Consider the following 19,809-nt stretch of genomic DNA (forward strand, 5'->3'; position numbering starts at 1 on the left):
GATTGTCCGTTAATATTCCCATTTGTGGTATATTTTATAGGTATACCTATGTATGCGGCAAACGTTGTGCAGAATGAGAATGCAATTTGAACGTAAGGTAATCGATCGTTTGATCGGTGCTGCGTAGAAAATGCCGCTGTGGTTGAAAAAAAAAAAAAAAAAAAAAAAAAATTTGAAAAAGATTTAATAGAATGACGAGATATCTGTGTATCAAAATTGTCTAGAAACATTTATGAACCGAAAACGACGAACTTTAGGCAAAGGTCATTTATTTTGCACAGAACGGCCACAATAAGAGGTTGACGGAAAAGAGAAAATGTCGAACTACATGATTAATGTTTTAAACCGGATTCAGCATCGTTTGCCGAATCTCTTGTTCGGGCGGATCTCGGGCTGGCTTGAAGACTTTGTGGCATCGATGAAGTTCCTCTGGTACGAGACCGGAATTTGGGTTTTACGGAAGCCTGTCGTCGCAAAATCTCTTCTATGGTTTTCACCTCCTTCTCGCTCATCGGGTTCGCGTTCGCTTCCGCATTTCCGAGGTCGAAGTTGTCCTCTAGATCCCTGGGGAATTTATGTGTGTTGTATTATGCTGATCCGGTAATACCACGCAAAGAGCAACTGCTCGGTCAGCGTTCAGCCAGACGTAACAAGCGTATTTAGTCTAGCCACTGACGTTGGCAAATGGCGATATTAAATTTAGTCCGCGGATTCCGAGCTCTTTTAAGCTTTTGGGAAGTTAGCGCGGAGCTTTCTTTTGTTTTTTCAATAATTATTTCATTCTGTTATCGAGACGAAATTATTGACGCGAGCTAAATTGTTACCAGCCATTATCGCAACTCGCATTCCGGTCTTAATTAAATGTAAAAATTGATCGATGCAGGGTGCTGCCAGCTGGGATCAAGCTGACAATGCGATTTACGGTTGGTAGCTGCTTATTGCTCGGACTGTTATTATTACACTCTCCGTGCAACTTTCATGCATAATCTGCAGACTTTCGCTTGACGAGTGCTGCGAGAAAGAAATTTATAAATATTGCAATTTTTAATCAGACTTGCGCAATTAATCATCAAGGGGTTCGACCAATTCAATATATTCCTGTAGATTAATTGTAAAGAAGAAGAGGATGGGAGAGTGAGTTTTATTTTTCTGATATTATCAAACCTCTGACGTCGCTCGAACTTGACAACGATTTTTTGCAGACTCAGGAGATCTTTTTGTGTGGCTTTCAACTCTGCTTCTTTCTCCTGAAACAGAATCCATATAATTGTTATAATCTGTCATAAGTAAAGGAGGTTCGGCGCTCAGCGCCAGCCGATAGGCAACCGAAGTCACATTTGAGGTCCGTACTGCCCTTTCTAAAAACATCTCCCTACCTAACCGACGGAGTCCGGGTAAACTACCAAATCAGATCTCTCAAAAAATGGTAGTACAGACCTGAAATGTTACTTTGGTTGCCTGTTTGCTGGCGCTGAGCGGTGAAACTCACGTAAAAATCGCGTTTTACGGCTCGCCCTTAATTAGAGACATCGAAATAAATTTAAAAATGATGCGGTTCGGATTTTAGTACCGCGAGAGCTACATTAACTGCTTCAAGTTCGCTGTGCCTAGTGTCTGAAAGATGACGTGCAGTGACAGTCTCAGCAGACAAACGCGCCAATTGCTGCCTGTAGTTTTGCTCCCTTTCCATGGCTCTGTCCCAGGCTTCTTCTCTGGCGACAACGGCGTCTCTCAGAGCTTGCATGTCGCTCTCTAAGCTCTCAAGCTCAGTTCTGAACAGGCCGATAAAAGAAAGATTTAAACGAAAATTTTATAAACGAAAAGAACCAGTCCACTGATGCTTTATTGCAACTTCGTTATGGTGACCTCACTTCGTTATGGTGACCGTAGGTTCCATGGTCTCGAGACCTTCGAGTTTTCGCTGACAGGCGAGACAAACTGCCCAACATTGAACGCTCCTTTCGATCGTCGAGATAAGACCTCCCGTTGATGTATTTTCGTCCATAGTTTCCGTGTGCCTGCTCTGCTATTGGGAAAATATGTACCCCTTAAATTCGGCAATGCATTAGCAGTGTTATACAAATTTTGACGGATTTCAAACATTGAGTGACGGATTGGGCGATCGATCGATCGTCGAAATGAAATTTAAAACTGATGACATGGTGTAATCGGTAAAGCTGATATAATTTTTTCAGAATACCAAAGAGGAAAGGAGGCGATTTTACACACGACTAGCCTCGAATGCGTTAAAGAAATTTAATTCTATTTAATTAGAGGGCTTACACTTTCCTTGATTTTGCATCTTTCTTTTTTCAGCTCCTCCAGGGTCTTTTGCATTTGTGATCTGAGCTCGTCCGCATCTTTGCTTACCTTTTCAAGTCTGAAAGTGAACGCAGAAACACCTTAGAACGTTATGTGGTCCGGTAAAATGAAAAAAAAAAAAAAAAAATTGGAAAACTAAACAGCCCGTTCACTTACTGGCTATGGAGCGCGTTATTTTCCGTAATGAGATTCTGATTCCGCGTCTGCATTACCGTGTTGCTGTCTTCCAAAAACTTCAATCGCATCATTAACCTTTCGTCGGGTTGCTGTCCGTTTTCCAAATTCACTTTGCCCCCGTTACCAGAATTCATTCCAAGTATCATACCGAGTTGCATGTCTATGTCCGGAAACAAGGGATCTCCTCTACCTGAATAATAGCATTCACGTGTATATGTACGTATGCAAATGTGAAAACGGTAAAAAGGTAATCGAGAAGTAACGACGTTAATGCACCACCTTTCAAAGCCCGCAAGAGATGTAACCGAGTTGCAATTTTCACCTCGGAGCACCTAATTCAGTGCTCAAAGTTCACTGCTGGCAAAACGAAGAGCTAGTTGAACACTTAATCACTATTATCATCGCGTTTATTCGCAGTGGTATCAAATGGTAGTTGCACATTTAGTATGCACGGTTCGGTGTGCACATAAACGAGTTAAACTTCCCACTTCCTAATGCACATCGGTTCCTCCTCTGCTGTGCAGAATCTTTCCGTTTCACGATCCAGGCGACGCGAGTTGGTCGGAGCTTTAACGAGGTGAGAAATTTAATTGGTCGGAAATATCGCCTGTACCTATCCGGATTATTTAACTAGTAACTCGAGATTTCATTCCAAATGAAACGTGTCTCAAGAAAACAAAAAATCCTAAGAAGAGCTCTACAGGCGTCTGTATTTGTGAACTTTTTTACAATTCTTTGGGACAGTTTGCTTCTCCGAACAAGTCTTCTTCAATTCGAACAATCCGAACGGATTTTATGTGGGGGTGGAGCAAATTTTTTCACGGCTAAGAACAAAAAGTTATTTCAAATTATACTTACCGGTCGAAAAATGCTCCACCCTGGGGCTTCCAGCTGGAGAGGGCGACGAAGAGGAATAACTCGAGGCATGATGTTGGACGTCGACGTAACCTTTGCCCTCTGGCTTGTCGATCACGTGGTACCTGGACATCTGAGGATGTTGAAATTTGAGGGGGTTACAGGTATTTTCGTTGAATTTATTTCTGATTTTCTTTACAAATAATGTACGCGTTTTTGCAATATTATTATTTGCACATCATAAGAATTATAATTATTATACTCTGTATAATTTTGTCACTGTTTCCCCGTCTATTTTTGTATCCTTGGATCTCTTGTTTCGATTATATTGGTTACGAGATTTTCTCTTGTTTGTTATTTTTCGCTCTTGAGGTATCGTACGTAAGAAGGTACGGCGTATGTAAACGACTTGAGGGTTTCGTCGGTTGTCTCAGGGATTTTCATTGATGGCTAAAAAAAAAGTTTTCCTTCAACGTCGTGAAACAACTCCTCATATTCTAACTTTATAACACTTTTCTTGGCTTGGAGTTTGTATATTATTATTATACCAGCTTTTAGAACGGTTAAAAAAAACATGCTTTTATACTTGAGGTTGTGTAACGTTTCCCGTTAAACTTTATTCTTTTCCGCACTTTCTTCTTTATTCAACTCCGTGACAGCGGTACATGAGAAATAGCAAATTTTTGTTGATTCGGAATAAATTATTCTTTCCCTTATTTTTAAAAGTTTTTTCTCACCTCTTTCTGTAGTACTATTCTGATGGACTAACAGATGTGTGAAAACTGTAATTGTGATTATAGATAAGAATCAGTTATAAGAAGGATGGTATAAGGTACGTATGTATATAGGTATATATGTATATATATATATATATATATATATATAACTGAAATTGACATTCACGTTAATGTTACAATTATTATTTACGCCAATGAGTTACGCTTACATGTAATTATACGATTATTTACATCCGAAAAAACTTTACGCATAGATAGTTTATGCATGTACTTCTAATTGTTACACGTGTAATACACAATGCGTTAGATGTATTGGTATTTTATTCCTTCAATTTCTTTATAAATATACTAATGCGTACAATACAATTGACGATTAAAAAAATATAACTATATTTTTCGCAAAGAAATGTAAACGTCATTCATAATTAATAATGTGTGCAGCGATTCAGATTCGAATGTATTTAGGCGTGCACTGTGTATGAATACAACAGAACATTGAATCGAGTATATACGCCTGACGTGATGTTACCTGCACTTCATATCTGACATTTGTTGCCTCTTCGAGTTTCTTTAGGCGTAAATAAACTGAAGTAATTTTTTTATTTGTTTGCTTCGGAATCGATAATCGTGACATCATTCGAAGAAGGCGAATATTTTTTCTCCTGAATGATTTGATATCAATGTGCATATATATTCATACAGGTATTAAAAAATTTATATTGAATATATGCGATATACATACACCGTTGTCGGTATTTGCTGTTACAAGTGTTAAACCATCGGAAAGAATTGTCACGTGGAGTTCGTTTAGCATAAATTAAATCGTAATGATTAAGAAAAAAAAAATTCATTTTATCCGTTCCAGCTTAATATCTATATTTAATTAATTTTGGTCAGTCGATCTGCAGTGACGATAACTTCCTCGCACTAGATTCTTGCAAATTTGATGTATTATAAGTATAATGTACCTATGTAATTAGATTAATACCTAGGTTTAGATCTTATGAAAAACATGTATGCATATTATCGATTATTTGATTTTCGCGTAAGAATTCCCCCAGATTTACATAAGTATAATTCTAATTAAGAATACTCTTCTATTACCTTAACATCATATAATCCTGCACATTATATAATCTTATCAATCAGTGATTTACCATCGTTATTATTCAATCAAATATATCTATCGATCATATTTAATATTATTATACATATAAACATCTATAAATTTATCCGCTCAGGTATATATGTACAGTATACAGATTTAGAAAAATTACATTATAGATAATTCCGTTGGACATTTATTATTATACGGTAGAACCTCGATTATCCGATTTAATTGGGCTCGAGCCTAGTTCGGCTAGTCAAAAGTTGGGATAACTGTAATGAAATTTTTATCGCAAGGTATAATAATATATATAACGCAGATTTAAATCGACAAACAGTCTGTATTAAACATCTAAATACATGTTGAACCTCTTTTAAACATCGAACGCTTATTTTATTACTTTGGGTTTATATAGTCGTCTTTTATCAATTGACGGACAGCTGCTTCACATTATTTTACGAGCAACAATGTACATGCATTTCGCACCAGAAATGCATTTTTTGAGCCAACGTTCGGATGATTGAGCGTATTCGGGTAAATCAATTCATGTTTCGTATAACTGAGGGTTCGGATAATCGCGGTTTTACTGTATTATTATTACTATTATTATTTTATCGAATCAGACAGTCAGTCATACGGTGCGAAATGCGACATTTAATTATAAATAGTTGTGTGTATGCTTATCGCTTATCAAAGGGAATAATAATTATTTACGAGTTGACTTTAAGCAAAGATCAAGGATATATTTTAATCGCAATTTGTCAAATATGACTCGCAAAATCGGTCCCCTTTCATCCAATATGTTCCATACACACTCAGATGATTACACCTATAAACTCATCAACTTCTGTACAATTAGCGCAGCATTTGTAAAGCGTGCCGTGGATCGGATTCTGGAATGACTTATTCGATCAACCGGGTGTTCCTGATTATTTTCCAGGAAAGAAGAAAGAAAAGAAGGAAAATAAAAGAAGAGGAGACAAAGCTCAGGACAATTGTAAAATTCGAGTATTATTCGCGGCAATCTAAGCGAAAGGTGTTCCAACAGGTGCTCCTCTTGAGGAGGCCGCACAGAGCACTCGGTTTCTCAAGTGCCACTTTTCAGTGCTTCAAGATGTTTCAGCTTGCTTGGGTCGATGCCGAAATAGGCACCATCTCGTCTCCTCTCCCTTTCTCTCTCTCTCTCTCTCTCTCTCTCTCTCTCTCTTTCCCCTTTCACTTGCTTACTGTCTAGATTACTCCCCGCACATACCTACATAGGTATACAGAGTTTAGCTTCATCCGAAAATCCCCTTGCGCAATTTGGTATGCGACACGAGATGCCCGCTTATCGCTGATTCGAAGCTAGGGAACTCAGTTCCAAAAACCTCATCGTGCGGTTCCTCTAATCCACCCTGTTAATTATGATAGGCGTGATATTGCAGATCGAATTCTAACGAAGAACGATACCGGGATCTTATTTCTTTCTTTAAATATTTCTGGTTGGACGAGACATTTCGTGGAATTCGTTATGCGGGAAACAGTCGCAACTCTGCTCATAACTGAATTGTTTCTACGCAGCTGCAACTTTTAATTGATTCACTGGATCTGATTATACCGTTCATTAGAAGCGGACAGAAGAAAAAAAATTGCAGAGTACAAAATCGTATGAGAATAGTTTCTTCCCTCGATTGGATGATGTTTATTTACACGGTATATAACAGGGATAGCCAACTGGTTGATCGTGGCTATTAGACTAGTCGATTGCGACAAGGCAAAGGAAACTACATGACTCCGTAAAAAAATATTTCATTTAATTTTGTGGTAAATATTTGAGATTGCTAGATCGATCGCAAAGAGTCTGGACAGTAAACGGTAGATCTTAGGTCTGATCAAGTTAGCCATCCCTGGTACATAGTTATCAGGGTGGTTCATTCGTAAACTTTTTTTTTTACGTTACCACTTGAAAAATTTGTGACAAATACTGTAAAAAAATTGTCGTGAAAACTGGAGGGCCTAACTAATGGTTCATAAATCAACGGTAAACTAAGAGTTTTTGTTACGGAAATAGGAGTATCACATTACCTTAATCTCCCTATTTCATTTTCAGTACTCATTTTTATGAACAACGATTAATTGGACCACGATACGAAAAGAAAACTAATATGTATATAAGTCCGTAAGGTTTACACATAAAAATAACTCCAAAATATTACAATAATTGGTAGCGATTTCTAAATATTTTCCTACTTCCACCAGGTTTTACGACAATTTTCTTCAGCATTTGTCACAAATTTTTCGAGTGGCACGTCAAAAAAAAAAAAAAAAAAAAAAAAAAAAAACGATTTTTTAAACGTATTACCCTAATAGATATAGTAATACGGCAAGTGTAGTTAGAGAGCTATCGTAATTACGGGTATGACGTTGTTCGACTACTCTTTTCGCGGACGATTAACCCGCGATAACAATTTCGAGGTAAGAACAAGAATGGCTCAAAGAGACGCTTAAGGGCTGCAGGTTATTACTGGAACAAATTGAAAACAGTTGTACAATATTGTAGGTTGCCAGACGGGGTAGCGAGGCATTACATAGTTGGGGTTAACTGATCGCTGTATAGAAGGTCCCGTATCACAGCGGGGGTGGCTGATTTTGGGGACCGGTTAACGTTGAGCCTTATTTATCGATCGAGACCCGAGCCGAGCAGGGCAGAGCAATGCCCGTATAACTATCGCAGAAGACGCGAGGTCGATACTCGATTTCGCGAGATTTCAGGTTGTTACACAGGCGCTGTGCACCCGCTCTAAAACCGTGTCGCACCCTATCGCGCGTTACACACACGAGCCGAAACCTCTTCCCTTTTTTAATCAAATTCAGGTGCCCCCCACCTCGAATGAAGGAACTGAAAGGAACGACTCCGCCATTCCCTCAGCGGTGGTCAGATTGGATGACTCGTCTCAAAGACACCCTCAAACTGCACGTCGGATTGACACGTGTCCCCGCTTGAAACCCGGCTGATCACTCGATGCTCGTGTTAAATTCGAGCCACAGTTATTTCTTGAAACTTACCTGCTCCTCCCCTTTACCTATTCACATTTATGTTACTCCTTTTCTTTTCTTACTGTTATTAGTATAATTGTTCTAGCTTGAATATAAAAATAATTAGGCCAAGGTCCGATGGACAAGTTAGACACGAAAGAGACGTCCTATCTAAAGAACAAACTTTTCTATGGCCCACGCCGACTGGCATTAGAAAACATGTAAGAGTAATCAATAATCGTTAATAAACATTACTTGTTCTAATGTGAACTCCCGTGAATCTTCATTTGGGTTAGATGAGCGATTAACCTATTAAAGATATAACATAATAATCCGAATAAGCAGGAAAATTCTATGACGCTGTGCCGAAATTTGATCGATTACCTAATTGTGTTACATTCGGTGTGACGGTTCGCTACGAAAAAATGTTAAATGGGCAATGTGACATCGGATTCGCCTGCGTTTATGCAATTTAAGGTACATTTTACCGATCGACATTTGTCTCGTTGTTCACGATTCGATAAATCCTGACTCTCTGGCCAATCTTGAATCGTGAAACAAATGTCGATCGGTAAAATGTACTCTCAGTTGCCGTAATGCAGGCGGATTTCGGTCAAATGTAACCGGGATTGGATTAATGCAAGCGAATTTATTATCCCGTGCTAAATTGTTCATGTAACATTTAGACGAAATAAAAAGTAAGTAAGGTCGGTCAATGTCATAATTGCCTTGTTTTAGGGTCAGAGAGAAAAATAGAGTGAGACTGGTGAGTTAAACGCAAGTTAATGAAGAATTTCGATATTAACGAAGTAATACTGGATTTTTGAAGTTCTTATTGGCAGAACGAGCCAAATATGTATTAATATAATTTGATACTGTGCTGATGGTAGAGAAACAAAATGAAATTACACATACACTGTTGACAATTTTTTTTCAACTTTAGCACGTAATTTAAAGGCCATACGAGCTCGTGAAAATTTACGTGAACTTCACACGAGTTCCATGCAAATTTTTCACCAGCACGTACGCATCCCTCGAATTGAAGTAGTCAAATTGCGGTTTTTGCCCGAGAAGGCGTACGCACGAAAAGTACCAACTCGAAATTTTGAACAGTGAAACATGTGTAATTCGCAAGCAAGCGACTGAATACATCAGGGAGACGAAAGAAAGTTGGTGTGTATATGCCTATACGAATACACCGCACATTGGAATAAGTAATAAGACACTGAATTCGAGGGGATGGGGTGAAACTGCTGCAGAAAGGAGATATTTTCTCTCTCCGGTTCTCGCTGGTTCTTTCGGTTTCATGACTAGCCCCGGGGTTTCTGCTATCGCATTTCCTGTTAGTGGATCTCTCGTCCATGCCGCGAGACTGCAGTCAATTTCGGGCGCAATCTCTTGTCCGATGCAGCTGCAGAATTACACGATGGAGACCATTACGCGTTTCTTCTTCGACGAATGAGCCGTCAAAGACGTGGTAACCGTCGTACGGGTGCTGTTCTGACTCGAACCCGAGCCGAAGCAGTGATGCGGATTCGCGGGACACCATCCAGAGATCCATGATATTGCCTGCAAATTACTGAGAGACCGTTGTCGTTACTAAAATATTCCCTTTCCCTCCAGAACATTTTTCTCCAAAAAAAAAAAAAAAAAACTCGGTCTAACGTACAACATTAAATCTGGATATGCGTAGGCTACTATGATTTACCTCAGAATGCGAGAAAAAATCATACATAAATTACCGACAAGAGCTTATACGTAAAATTTCAATTTCAAATCGCGGTTAAATCGATCGATTTTGCTTTATGGATGTTTATTTTGCTGAAGTAAATGTTCTTTAGAAATTCACTGAAACAGTTCTTTTTTCAGATTTGATTTGATATTGTTCTTTGTTGATCAATATCAATTTATCGTATTTACATATTTGTCTAATCAATCTTGATCAATATCAATGCATCTGTATCTATCTTAAAATATTTAAACGATAAAAAGTGTGTTTCAGTGCGGCATTGTAGAAAATAGTATTCTGAATAAAATAAATAACCGCTGGGTGAAATATAACGATTATACTAAATTGTTTACCGTTTTAAAACGATTTGCAGTGGATAATTAATATGATCTGTAGCTCGTGTTTATATCTTTAGTATTTGTCTAGTTCGCATTTTTATTCGCCTGTGTAACCCCTGAAAAAAATGATGAAAAAAGCATTAAACCTCGAAGTGAATCCCGGCGAACTGTCCAGGGACTCGAGAGCTAACAAGTGTCAGATATGATGATGGCTTTTGATATTGACCGCAATGCATACCCCCTAGAGAATCGTAACAATCAGAATATAGTAAACAAGAACATGAGGAGATGTAATTCGAACAATAAATCGAGCTGGTTAGCAGGAAATGAAAATGACAAGAAAAAAGAATAAGAAACAAGATAAAAAACAAAAAAAAAAAAAATAAAATAGAAAAGCAATAAGGAAAGGAAGAAAAAATCCCTATTCCTCGGGAGACATGCGATCGAGATGCGGAGAAATAAAAGTCGATGGATCTCGTCAGTCTAGAGAAGGTATCCGCGGGAAGAAAGGGCGAAGGGGCGGGAAGGGGGAAGACCCGGCGGACGTCGTTTCTCGTTCTGTTTTATCGCGTCTCGGCGCTATGTTCACTGACGACAGTTCGCTGTCCTCTCTGATGTTGCTGCTGCTGCTGCTGTTACTGCCGAAGAAGACAGAGAGAGGAGACTAGCCGAGCTCGGCAAGCAGCAAGAGATTCTACAAGTTTAGAGTTTTGTTCGCGTGCATGCAGGACTACAAGAAACGCCGGAAGATAAATCTTCGTCGCAAATCACGCGGGTATTTGACTATAAAAAACACGAACCTTTACCAAGTGCGCTGCGCATGCCGTCACCATTAGGAATTCATCAATTTCGCACACACTTCGCTATCTTGATACCGGCATGTTCGTGTACCTAAGTTTATTGTCCCTAACACGATTTCGAATTGAATTATTTACCCTGAAGGATTTCAACTCGTCAACTATTTCCACCAACTTCGTACAGGCATTTACTACAACTACGCGTCAGTGAGTTTAGTATACTGAATTCTTAGTTCCTGTAAGTGTCTTTGCTCAGAGTCAAATTATACCAGAACCATTCTTGCCATCATTTTATTCCTTATGCAATGTCGTCTAGTCGTTAATTAGCATCGGAAACGAAATTATGACCAAAATAAAATCGCAGGTGGGTCCGTGGTGGCCATCTTGATTTCATTCCGACGCTTGATTTTTCCCATTAAATGTCTTACACACATGTATTTGTACCATTAGACGAATGAGTCGATTAGGTCTAATCTTTAGGTCAGTGAAGAATTATTTTAATGGCACAGACGAATGGAAATCTTTTTTCCCTGTCCAGGATTCGTCGTGAGCGTAAAATATAATTAGTGTGACTCGACGGAAAATTAAGAGTCGTAAATAATATTTCAACTGACTCACCGTATGCTCTTGCAGAGAGATGTGCTGAAGAGACAATATATAATTGGATTTGCGGCTGAATTGAGGGGCGCAAGGCTCTGGATAAACGTGGCAACAGCGATGTTCGTCTGGGTCTTAGGGATATGCCCGTAGACTTGCAGAAGATCAAAAATGATGTAAGGACTCCAGCAGATTACGAAAACTGAAAATCGAAGGAAAGAAAGAAAACTTTCACATCATATCCTTCAAGTATAGGAAATAACATAAAAGAATTTTCCCCGTAAAGCGCTTTAAGAGTTCAAAGGTTGCAAAAAAAATTTCCTAGAATTTTTTTTATCGGTCATAGAATCAGGTACCGCATGACCTCGAGAAATTTCTTTTTTGCTTCTTCTTCTTCTTCTTCTTCTTCTTCTTATCAATTTATCTCGCGGTTCCGATCGCCGAGGGTTTTCGGGTTGTGAAATCAAGACTGTGGACCGCAAAAAAGTGAACGTTTTCAGCAAAAGAAGAGAGACGAGCGGTCGCGTCGCATCGCCCAGCGTTGCTGAGGGACGGGGAAGGGGGATAGAAATGAAAAGAATAAGAAAAGGAGAATTGGGAAACCGGGAAAAGAGAAGAGGAGAGAAGACAAGAGTAGAGGATTCCTTACGCGCGGAAGTGCGAGAGGTAGACGTGTATTCGGCGAATGCCTAGTCAGCTTAGGGGCAGAAATCCCCTGGAGCTTGCAACGCGGGAGACACACAAATATAACACGCGGGTAGCGTTCTTGGTTGAAAGTTATTTTATGTTATAGAACTCCTCGGGGAAGTTCGGCCGAATCTTTCTGCCGACGAGAGAATCAGGTGCAAACGAAAATGAATTGTGACCGAATGCTGACGCTCAGTTTCTCCCCCTCTCGTACGTCCCGAATTCCAAAAAGGATTGAGTTTTTTTCCAAGTTTCTCGCCTTAACGTGCCGTGTTTTTATTCCTCACAGCGCGCACCTAATTACCGATTTTTCACAATCTCCGACCGTCAGGTTTATTATTACACGCAATCGACAATCTTCCGTGAAAATAATTCACCCTCCTTCCGAATGGTTGCAGGTTTAAAACTGGATGATGGCTCAATAAATAACGAAAATGAGCCCCCGGTGAATATTTACCGAGCCAACATCTGCGTCGTCTCTGAGACTGTTCAAATACCTTCGTTGTCTGCACGCGATAAAAACCCCGTGACTGAAATTTTGAATTTTAAAAAAGGGAATCAATTCGTCTCGCAAGTAACGCTCAGATGACGAAGAGAAAAATTCAGGTGATTTGTGTCAAGCCTCGTAGAATAAGAGTAGTGAGAAATTTTCAAAGCAGGTTACAAAAATCGCAATAAATACATTTCCGCTTTATGTTATAGTATACGGTTTTACGAACGAAGGAGATCCAATAACTCGCTTGGTTTACTGGCTGTTTACGATCCGGTATGATTTTACGCTTGTTCTGTAGCCGATTCTCCTCAAGACATTGGGACGATGTAAACATCCTTGGATATAAGTTTTACTCGCGACATTCAACTTCTGTCATTATAAGTACGAGGCGAAGAATTTTCGATACCAACACTCTCGAGGTCTGGCAGTCAAGCGATTAATTCACGGGGTTCTATGCGGCTGCACGTATTGGAATTACCGAGAAAAATCATGAAATTTGAATAAATTATTGAGCGAGGTGGGCTGTAAACAAGATTCAATTAAGATATGAGACAGAAATTGCAGCGCTGCTCGTCTGGAAAAACCCGCCGAGATGAAAAGCAAACTTACCGAAAACAATGACCAGCGTCATTTTGATGGTCTTTATCTTCGCCCTTGGTATCAGCCCCCGGGATGACGCCCTCCTCGTATCTCGTGCCGGCCCTGGCCTCAGGGCTCCACCCTGCGACCATATGGTGACCACAATGACCAGGTAACACCCTCCTATTATCAGCGTGGGCGCGATGAACAAGGTAAAACTGACCAGGCTCATATAGATCTTCCATTTCGTCGGGGAGGAGAGCTCGATCCAGCACTGCTCGATGTTCTGAAAGGGGGCAGCAGAGAGTCGATAACGATGGGCGGATTCATTCGAGGAAGTCGTAAATTCACGATTTCAAATTCACACTGTAAACCCAAAGGATATCGAATGACCGAAACATTGTTCGAGATAACGATGAATTGCGAGTCTTTCGATTAATGGTTCGATGTTTTTTAATTTCATTTTCGATGCGTAAATACAGTCGAGTATATACACAGAAAATTTCACGACTATCCGACAAATATTCTCCAAGTTACGCGCACGTTTGCAAAGAAGCCCCGGAGCGTTTGAAATTGCTTTCGAAACTTTGAACGCGCTTTTACTCAAAAACTATGCTTTCAAAGTCGGTGAGCGAAATTTCTCGGAAACGGCTGAACCGATCAATCTCAAATTTTTACACAAGCTTTATGAATATATTTTTTCAGTCCTTGATCGAAGGTTTTTTTTCGCCGATAGATATTTTCCATTTTATAAACAAATTAAAAAGAAAATCTTTGTGGAAAATCGAAATCTTTTTTTGAGAACCCGCCGTTTTGTTTCAAATTAATATTTTGCTTATTCCTTCGATCAAAGAGCAGATAATACCTTATATCGACCAAATCTTTTTTGGTTTTTTCATTTCGGACGATTCAGTCCAAATATATCTTGCTCACCGCAAGACGCTTTTTTTTGAAGGTGCTGACGAAGATCGGCTATAGCAGTTTTAAAAATGATTGTTTTTACAAATAAAAAATATCAGAACGAAGTTAACGCTACCCCAATGTGTATATCACTTTTTATATTAACAAATTGAAATGCCTCTTCTTGAAAAATCCTTAAATAATCGCTTTTTTCGGTCTCCTGACTAGGTGTAACCCCTGAACTCCAAATAGCTTCAATTCCTTGGCATTCTATCGTTGTCTATCTTGTCCCGTCCCTTCGTTGTTTTCCAATCTAGCAAGTGATTGTCATTGCGATTACCGACGATTTCCCAGCGTTGTAGGTTATTTTCACTGTCAGTCGAAACCAGAACCGACCGGAGGCCGCTTTATAGAATGCTCAGAAATCATTGGAAATCAATTTAAATCACACGATAAGGTAGCAATCATTGAATCGGCATCCTTCATTTGGTTTTCAAGGGGTCAAATGGCCCCTCGGTCAAAAATCATTCTCCACTCTGCGCGGGAATTCATTCTCACCTGTATAGTTTTGCTCTCGTATAGAAATATTATCGGCATGCTGAAGAAGATCGAGAGGCTCCAAGCGACGGCGATCAGGGCTCGAGCTCTGTTCCCTGAAACGACACGTAACAAGTTTACCATTTTACCCCGAAGCTATCAATTCGTGGGCTCATTTGACAAATGGAGAAATAAACTCGGGGGCATAAAACTCTCTCATATTCTTTTCGGCTCCTTCGACACATGGAATTCCCCAAGATCCTTTCCGAGTCTCTCTCACCGTCCCGTGAGCACTGCGTATATACACTCGGTGTATGAAATGTAAATAATCCGATCGCTGAGATGCAAATAAAGCATACACGCCGGGATTTTGAATTATTCCCCATAAATTTAAGTCCAGACGGACGAGTCGCGAGGAAACTTGCCTATCATAGATATACCGTATCAACGCTGAAATATTGCGGTGGAACAAAAGTTTACTACACCTCTCATTCTACTGTAACTTTCAAATCTAGTGACAAGAAATTGTTATTTCAGTTTAACCAGCCGTAATATTATGCGCAAATATTGAGCCAACTTTCTCGCGGACCATAAGAAACTCAACATTGAAACAGAATTTCGATCCAGCTTCAATAACACGGCGGAAAGAAACTTTACTTTTTCATTTTTTGTTTTTTTTTTTTTTTTCTCATGACTTCGTCAAAGACAAAGGAATACATCTACCGTGCTCAAATTTACTCATCGTTAACTTTATCTCCTATAGCATAAGAGGTCGTATTTTTTCTCCTCCCCCTCCTTCTATTCTCAAATTGTTATTTTATTCAGATATTACGTATGCAAGATGGTGTGTCTTTTCTTAACTCGGCTGCAGGATAAGTTATACGACCGAATTACACGATCGAGCAAACGATTCTCCGTCGCTCTCCTCGTTTCAATTGGCAGAAACTAATATCTAGCTTCTAAAGTTCGAAGCGGGCGTTGCTGAAAAAAAAAAAAAAAACGTTGAGAACTTTCTTCGCAAGAATATTGAGCAGAAATAACGACTAAAAGGTTGTTTCTATATCGACAGAGACGAGCTGCTACATCAATTGTCAGAGGAGCAAAAAGCACTGTAAGAAAAATTTGACTAAAAATAATGGTTTACTTTATGTTTGTAAATATGACAAAAATTATAGTAATTTTAACATTTAAACTGTCACATCAACATTCAATTTGTACTTTTTAATTTCTTTTTAACCTAGTCATACATTAAAAAATTGTTAAATCAATCCAAAAATTTTAGTGGATCTACCGAGACATTTTTTTTTTTTTTCCAAACTTTAAAATTGTGGCGATTTGTTCGAGCTTGCCGATATATGTAAAACAGGGAACGGAGAATATCGGAGAGAGAAACAGAAACGGTATACATCCAGATTTTCCCGGTGTCCGGATCTTTTGGCGGTAGACAATTTAAAAGAAATCTGTGGTTCTCATCCCTCGCCGGGATGGGAGGGCAATCCCCATTTACCAGCCCGCATATACCCTTTTTCTTTCCGCACCTTTCCTGACGTACTTTCCTCTTTCTTTCATTCCCTCCGTTTCCCCCCCTCCCGACAGCTTTCCTTATTCTCTGTCGCCATCGCGAAACTCGCCGTAAAAGTCAGCGAGAAAATCATGAAACATTTTTACGCGCGAAAGTAAAATCTTTAATATTAGCCCCGGCTACTCGCCGCAGTTCACCGTTCCCCGAATATTACTCCACATGGTGTTCGACCCGCTGATATATCCAACCCCTTTTCCTCCACTTTCCTCGATCCAGTGACCCTGCAGCATGACCCCAGAGTGGTTTTCACTCGATCCGAGACGTCGTTACTCCCAAAGGTCCATCCGGAAACGGAAGAACCCCTGTTAGCCCCTCGTTCCTGGATCAGTTATGTGCCGACTTTTCCGGACGACACATATCTTAGGCGCGATTTTTGCCCTTCCCTTTCCCCACCCCCGCCCCTGTTGTACAACAACGCGGGAAAAGTCAAGAAAACGAAACACCGTCGAGCGTTGAAGTTTCACCGTTTCACTTGATCGGGGCAAAAACAATACCGTGTTATTTTATTCAAGGTACTCACAACTTCCGGAAAAGTTCATTGGTCGGGTAATGGCGTCGTATCGGTCGATCGAAAGGGCGACCAAAACGTAGGTCGAACTGTAGGTGACCACAGCTTGCATGAACCTGATTAATTTGCAGGCGACGTTTCCGGCGTACCAAGCAACCGTGGTTCGCCATACGATGTCCGTGAGTACGGAAATCAGACCGACCAGTAGATCTGGAAATTGAACGATAGGTGAGTTGAATTTAATCGGTTGGATAAGAAGTTTCGAAGATGCGGAGAAACGCGAAGTTCGAGGCACGTTTTGTTTTTTTTTTTTTTTTTTTTTTTTCTTCTCCTAGAACTTTCGCTAATTCGAAGCCGAGGGTGATTTTTTTTACCCGAAAAGAACGCTCGGGACACGGGTCAATAAAACAAAAACAATAGAAACAGCGATAAAATGGTCTCAAGATGGATTTAGCTCGGAGGCTTTCCTCCGCAGCTGCAGCATAAGTCGTACATAAGGTAGTAGAGGTCAAAAGGTCGGGCATAAAGCGCGGATACCGGGCGCGGCTTGCGTGGGTAGTATTAAATCAAAATACTCGTCACAGTCCGCGCAGAGCTTTCGGCTCGCTCCGGTACCTCAGAAATTACGCGAGAGAAGCTCCGCCCGATGTTATTTCCGTTTAAAAAATCGCGTCGAACAGATACGTACATCGGACCCTTCGGACTTTCGTAGGAAGTCTTTTTTTCTTAGTCATTTCGGACAGACTGCATCATTGAAAAAGTGAAAACGCTAACCGAAAGCTCAGCATCTTTCGCGTATAAACGGTCGTTGACGACTGAAACGCGCGGAATATTCCGGTGATAAGATTAAAACGAAAGGACGAGGAGAAGAAACGGGTAACTTGAGAGACTGAAAACTTTTAATTGTTCAGCTGGCGAGGCTAATTTCGGCCGGCACCGGGCTGGATTAGGCGAATCTAAAATGTCAACTCCGAATGGAGCTAAGCAACGGAGTCCAAATTACGACCCCTAATTCGTTATGCGGCTGTGCAGTACTTTGATCCCCATCAATTCCGCCCTACGACGACTGGACCACCAGCACAATGCCGGCCATCGCAAGCTCCGCTTATCGTCCTCGACGTAAGGCCGAGCCAAGTTAAGTCCAACTTACGACCGGGACTATGTGCGACTTTGATTCCACGTATGGTGTCCGTATACGTGTATTATTACGGGGCTGTTCACGGGGCCCGAGACTTTTTCAGACCACACGGAAGTTCTAGCAACGTGTATTTTACCTCCTAAGAGGACAGGGTAAAAGCCAAAGCTCGGATATATGGAATTCACGGTTCGGTTGGCGTCGCTGAGACCGTTAATTTTCAGCTTCAGCAGAGTTTTACCATTCAGAAATAATCGGACAATCGGTGAGAAAAAGAAAAATCTTCGAGAAAATGATGGAGTAGAAAGCCGAGGGTGTGGATTATTTCAGACGGTGAAGGCAATTTGAAACGATCGCGTTTCGCGGCATGGGCTTCAGATTGGCAAAAAGGAAATTTTCTATCGTTCGTTTCACGTGACAAAGGGATCATGCGGGGTGGTAAAAAAATTTGATCTCAAATTTGCAGCATCGAATATCAGCCACTTGAACAACAAAGTGTACATCTATTCGTCTGGTTTCAAGACGGGTTGATGCTCCACTTCGCGAGGGGTATGAAATTTCCACGACTCGACTGACAAGTCAAACCGATGCAAAGTTCTTGGGGCAATATATTTGCGATCATCGCATCTCGCGCGCAAAGCAAAGCCTTGGGGCTCGAATAGCGATTTGTTCGAAGAACGTTTCGAGTTTCTAGAGATGGATGGATAATTAGGAAAGTTTACAGAAACACCTGCAGCCGCCAATTCACTCAGCCGTCAAGACGTCACTGAAACAGACTGCCAACTTCCAAGACCAAAATTTGTTTGCGAAATTGAATGACTGATCGCGATTTAGGGCATTTCTCAAATTAATACTCGTGTCAGCAACTTTATCTTGGGTTCAGTTGTCGGTTCACCGTCGTTCGTTTCAGGGGCTTGGTGTCACGGATAACACTGGTCAATAATTTTTTGTACCAAGAAAGGTATGAAAAAAACCATATTACAATAAAACTGTTCGCATTTAAGCCATTCTCACATCAATTCTATTACAGTAAACCTTGTCCTTCACATAGTCAGTTAGAAGTTTTCACGTTACATACCAAAAGTGAATTTTTGTTGACCGGTGTAATTGAAGGAACGATACCTTTGTCCATCGTATTTCGCCGTGAGTTTCACAACGGATACGAACCTGCAAAAGCGAGCTGTTTGATGAAGAAGTCCATTTTTGACTTTCGCCTTTTTCCCCGTAGAAGCCAACCCAGAACTCCAAGATTCCCGGCAACTATGACGGTAAAGAGAAGCCAAAGAACGGTGAACTGCTCCTTCTGAAAAACAAAATCCTCGATATTTAATTACGTAAGTCTGTAAAAATGGTTAATTGAATTTCAGCGGAAGCCCAAGAATTTCGAACTTGTAAGCAGGTACCACTATCATGCTGAACCTTTTTCCATCTTCTTCTTGCAAGAACCAAGCGGTTGATTGCAACGCACTTATCTTCGTGTAATCGGCAACCTCAAAGCTTATCCTATAATGTCATCGGTCGCCAGGCTGCAGCTAAAGCTATCGCTCTTAAAAAGTTATCAGGTGTACGGATCAGTCAATAAGGTCTGAAGACTAAAAAATTAAGAAACAAACTACTCGCCTAGACTTATTTATAATTATCCAGACTTTAAAGCGTGAAGAGATCTAGTCGAAACTTGACCTTTCGTAAGGGAAAGTTCATAAACTACGTGGT

The 19,809-nt window shown here is 40.3% G+C and overlaps 1 protein-coding gene across 1 annotated transcript in view; it reads right to left on the reverse strand.

The window, feature by feature from the left end:
- Nucleotides 1-7,539: 7,539 nt before the first annotated feature.
- Nucleotides 7,540-19,809, reverse strand: part of LOC124179822 (cardioacceleratory peptide receptor) — a 43,882-nt gene continuing 31,612 nt past the window's right edge. The window contains exons 2-7 of the mRNA XM_046564596.1: nt 19,264-19,399; nt 16,974-17,171; nt 14,893-14,987; nt 13,465-13,720; nt 11,697-11,877; nt 7,540-9,793 (exon numbers count right to left, since the gene is read on the reverse strand). Coding sequence (XP_046420552.1) covers nt 9,634-9,793; nt 11,697-11,877; nt 13,465-13,720; nt 14,893-14,987; nt 16,974-17,171; nt 19,264-19,399 — 1,026 coding nt within the window. The 3' untranslated portion in view covers nt 7,540-9,633. The remainder of the gene's footprint in view (nt 9,794-11,696; nt 11,878-13,464; nt 13,721-14,892; nt 14,988-16,973; nt 17,172-19,263; nt 19,400-19,809) is intronic.

Source organism: Neodiprion fabricii, chromosome 4 (genome assembly GCF_021155785.1).
Source record: "Neodiprion fabricii isolate iyNeoFabr1 chromosome 4, iyNeoFabr1.1, whole genome shotgun sequence".
In the NCBI taxonomy this organism is placed as follows: domain Eukaryota; kingdom Metazoa; phylum Arthropoda; class Insecta; order Hymenoptera; family Diprionidae; genus Neodiprion; species Neodiprion fabricii.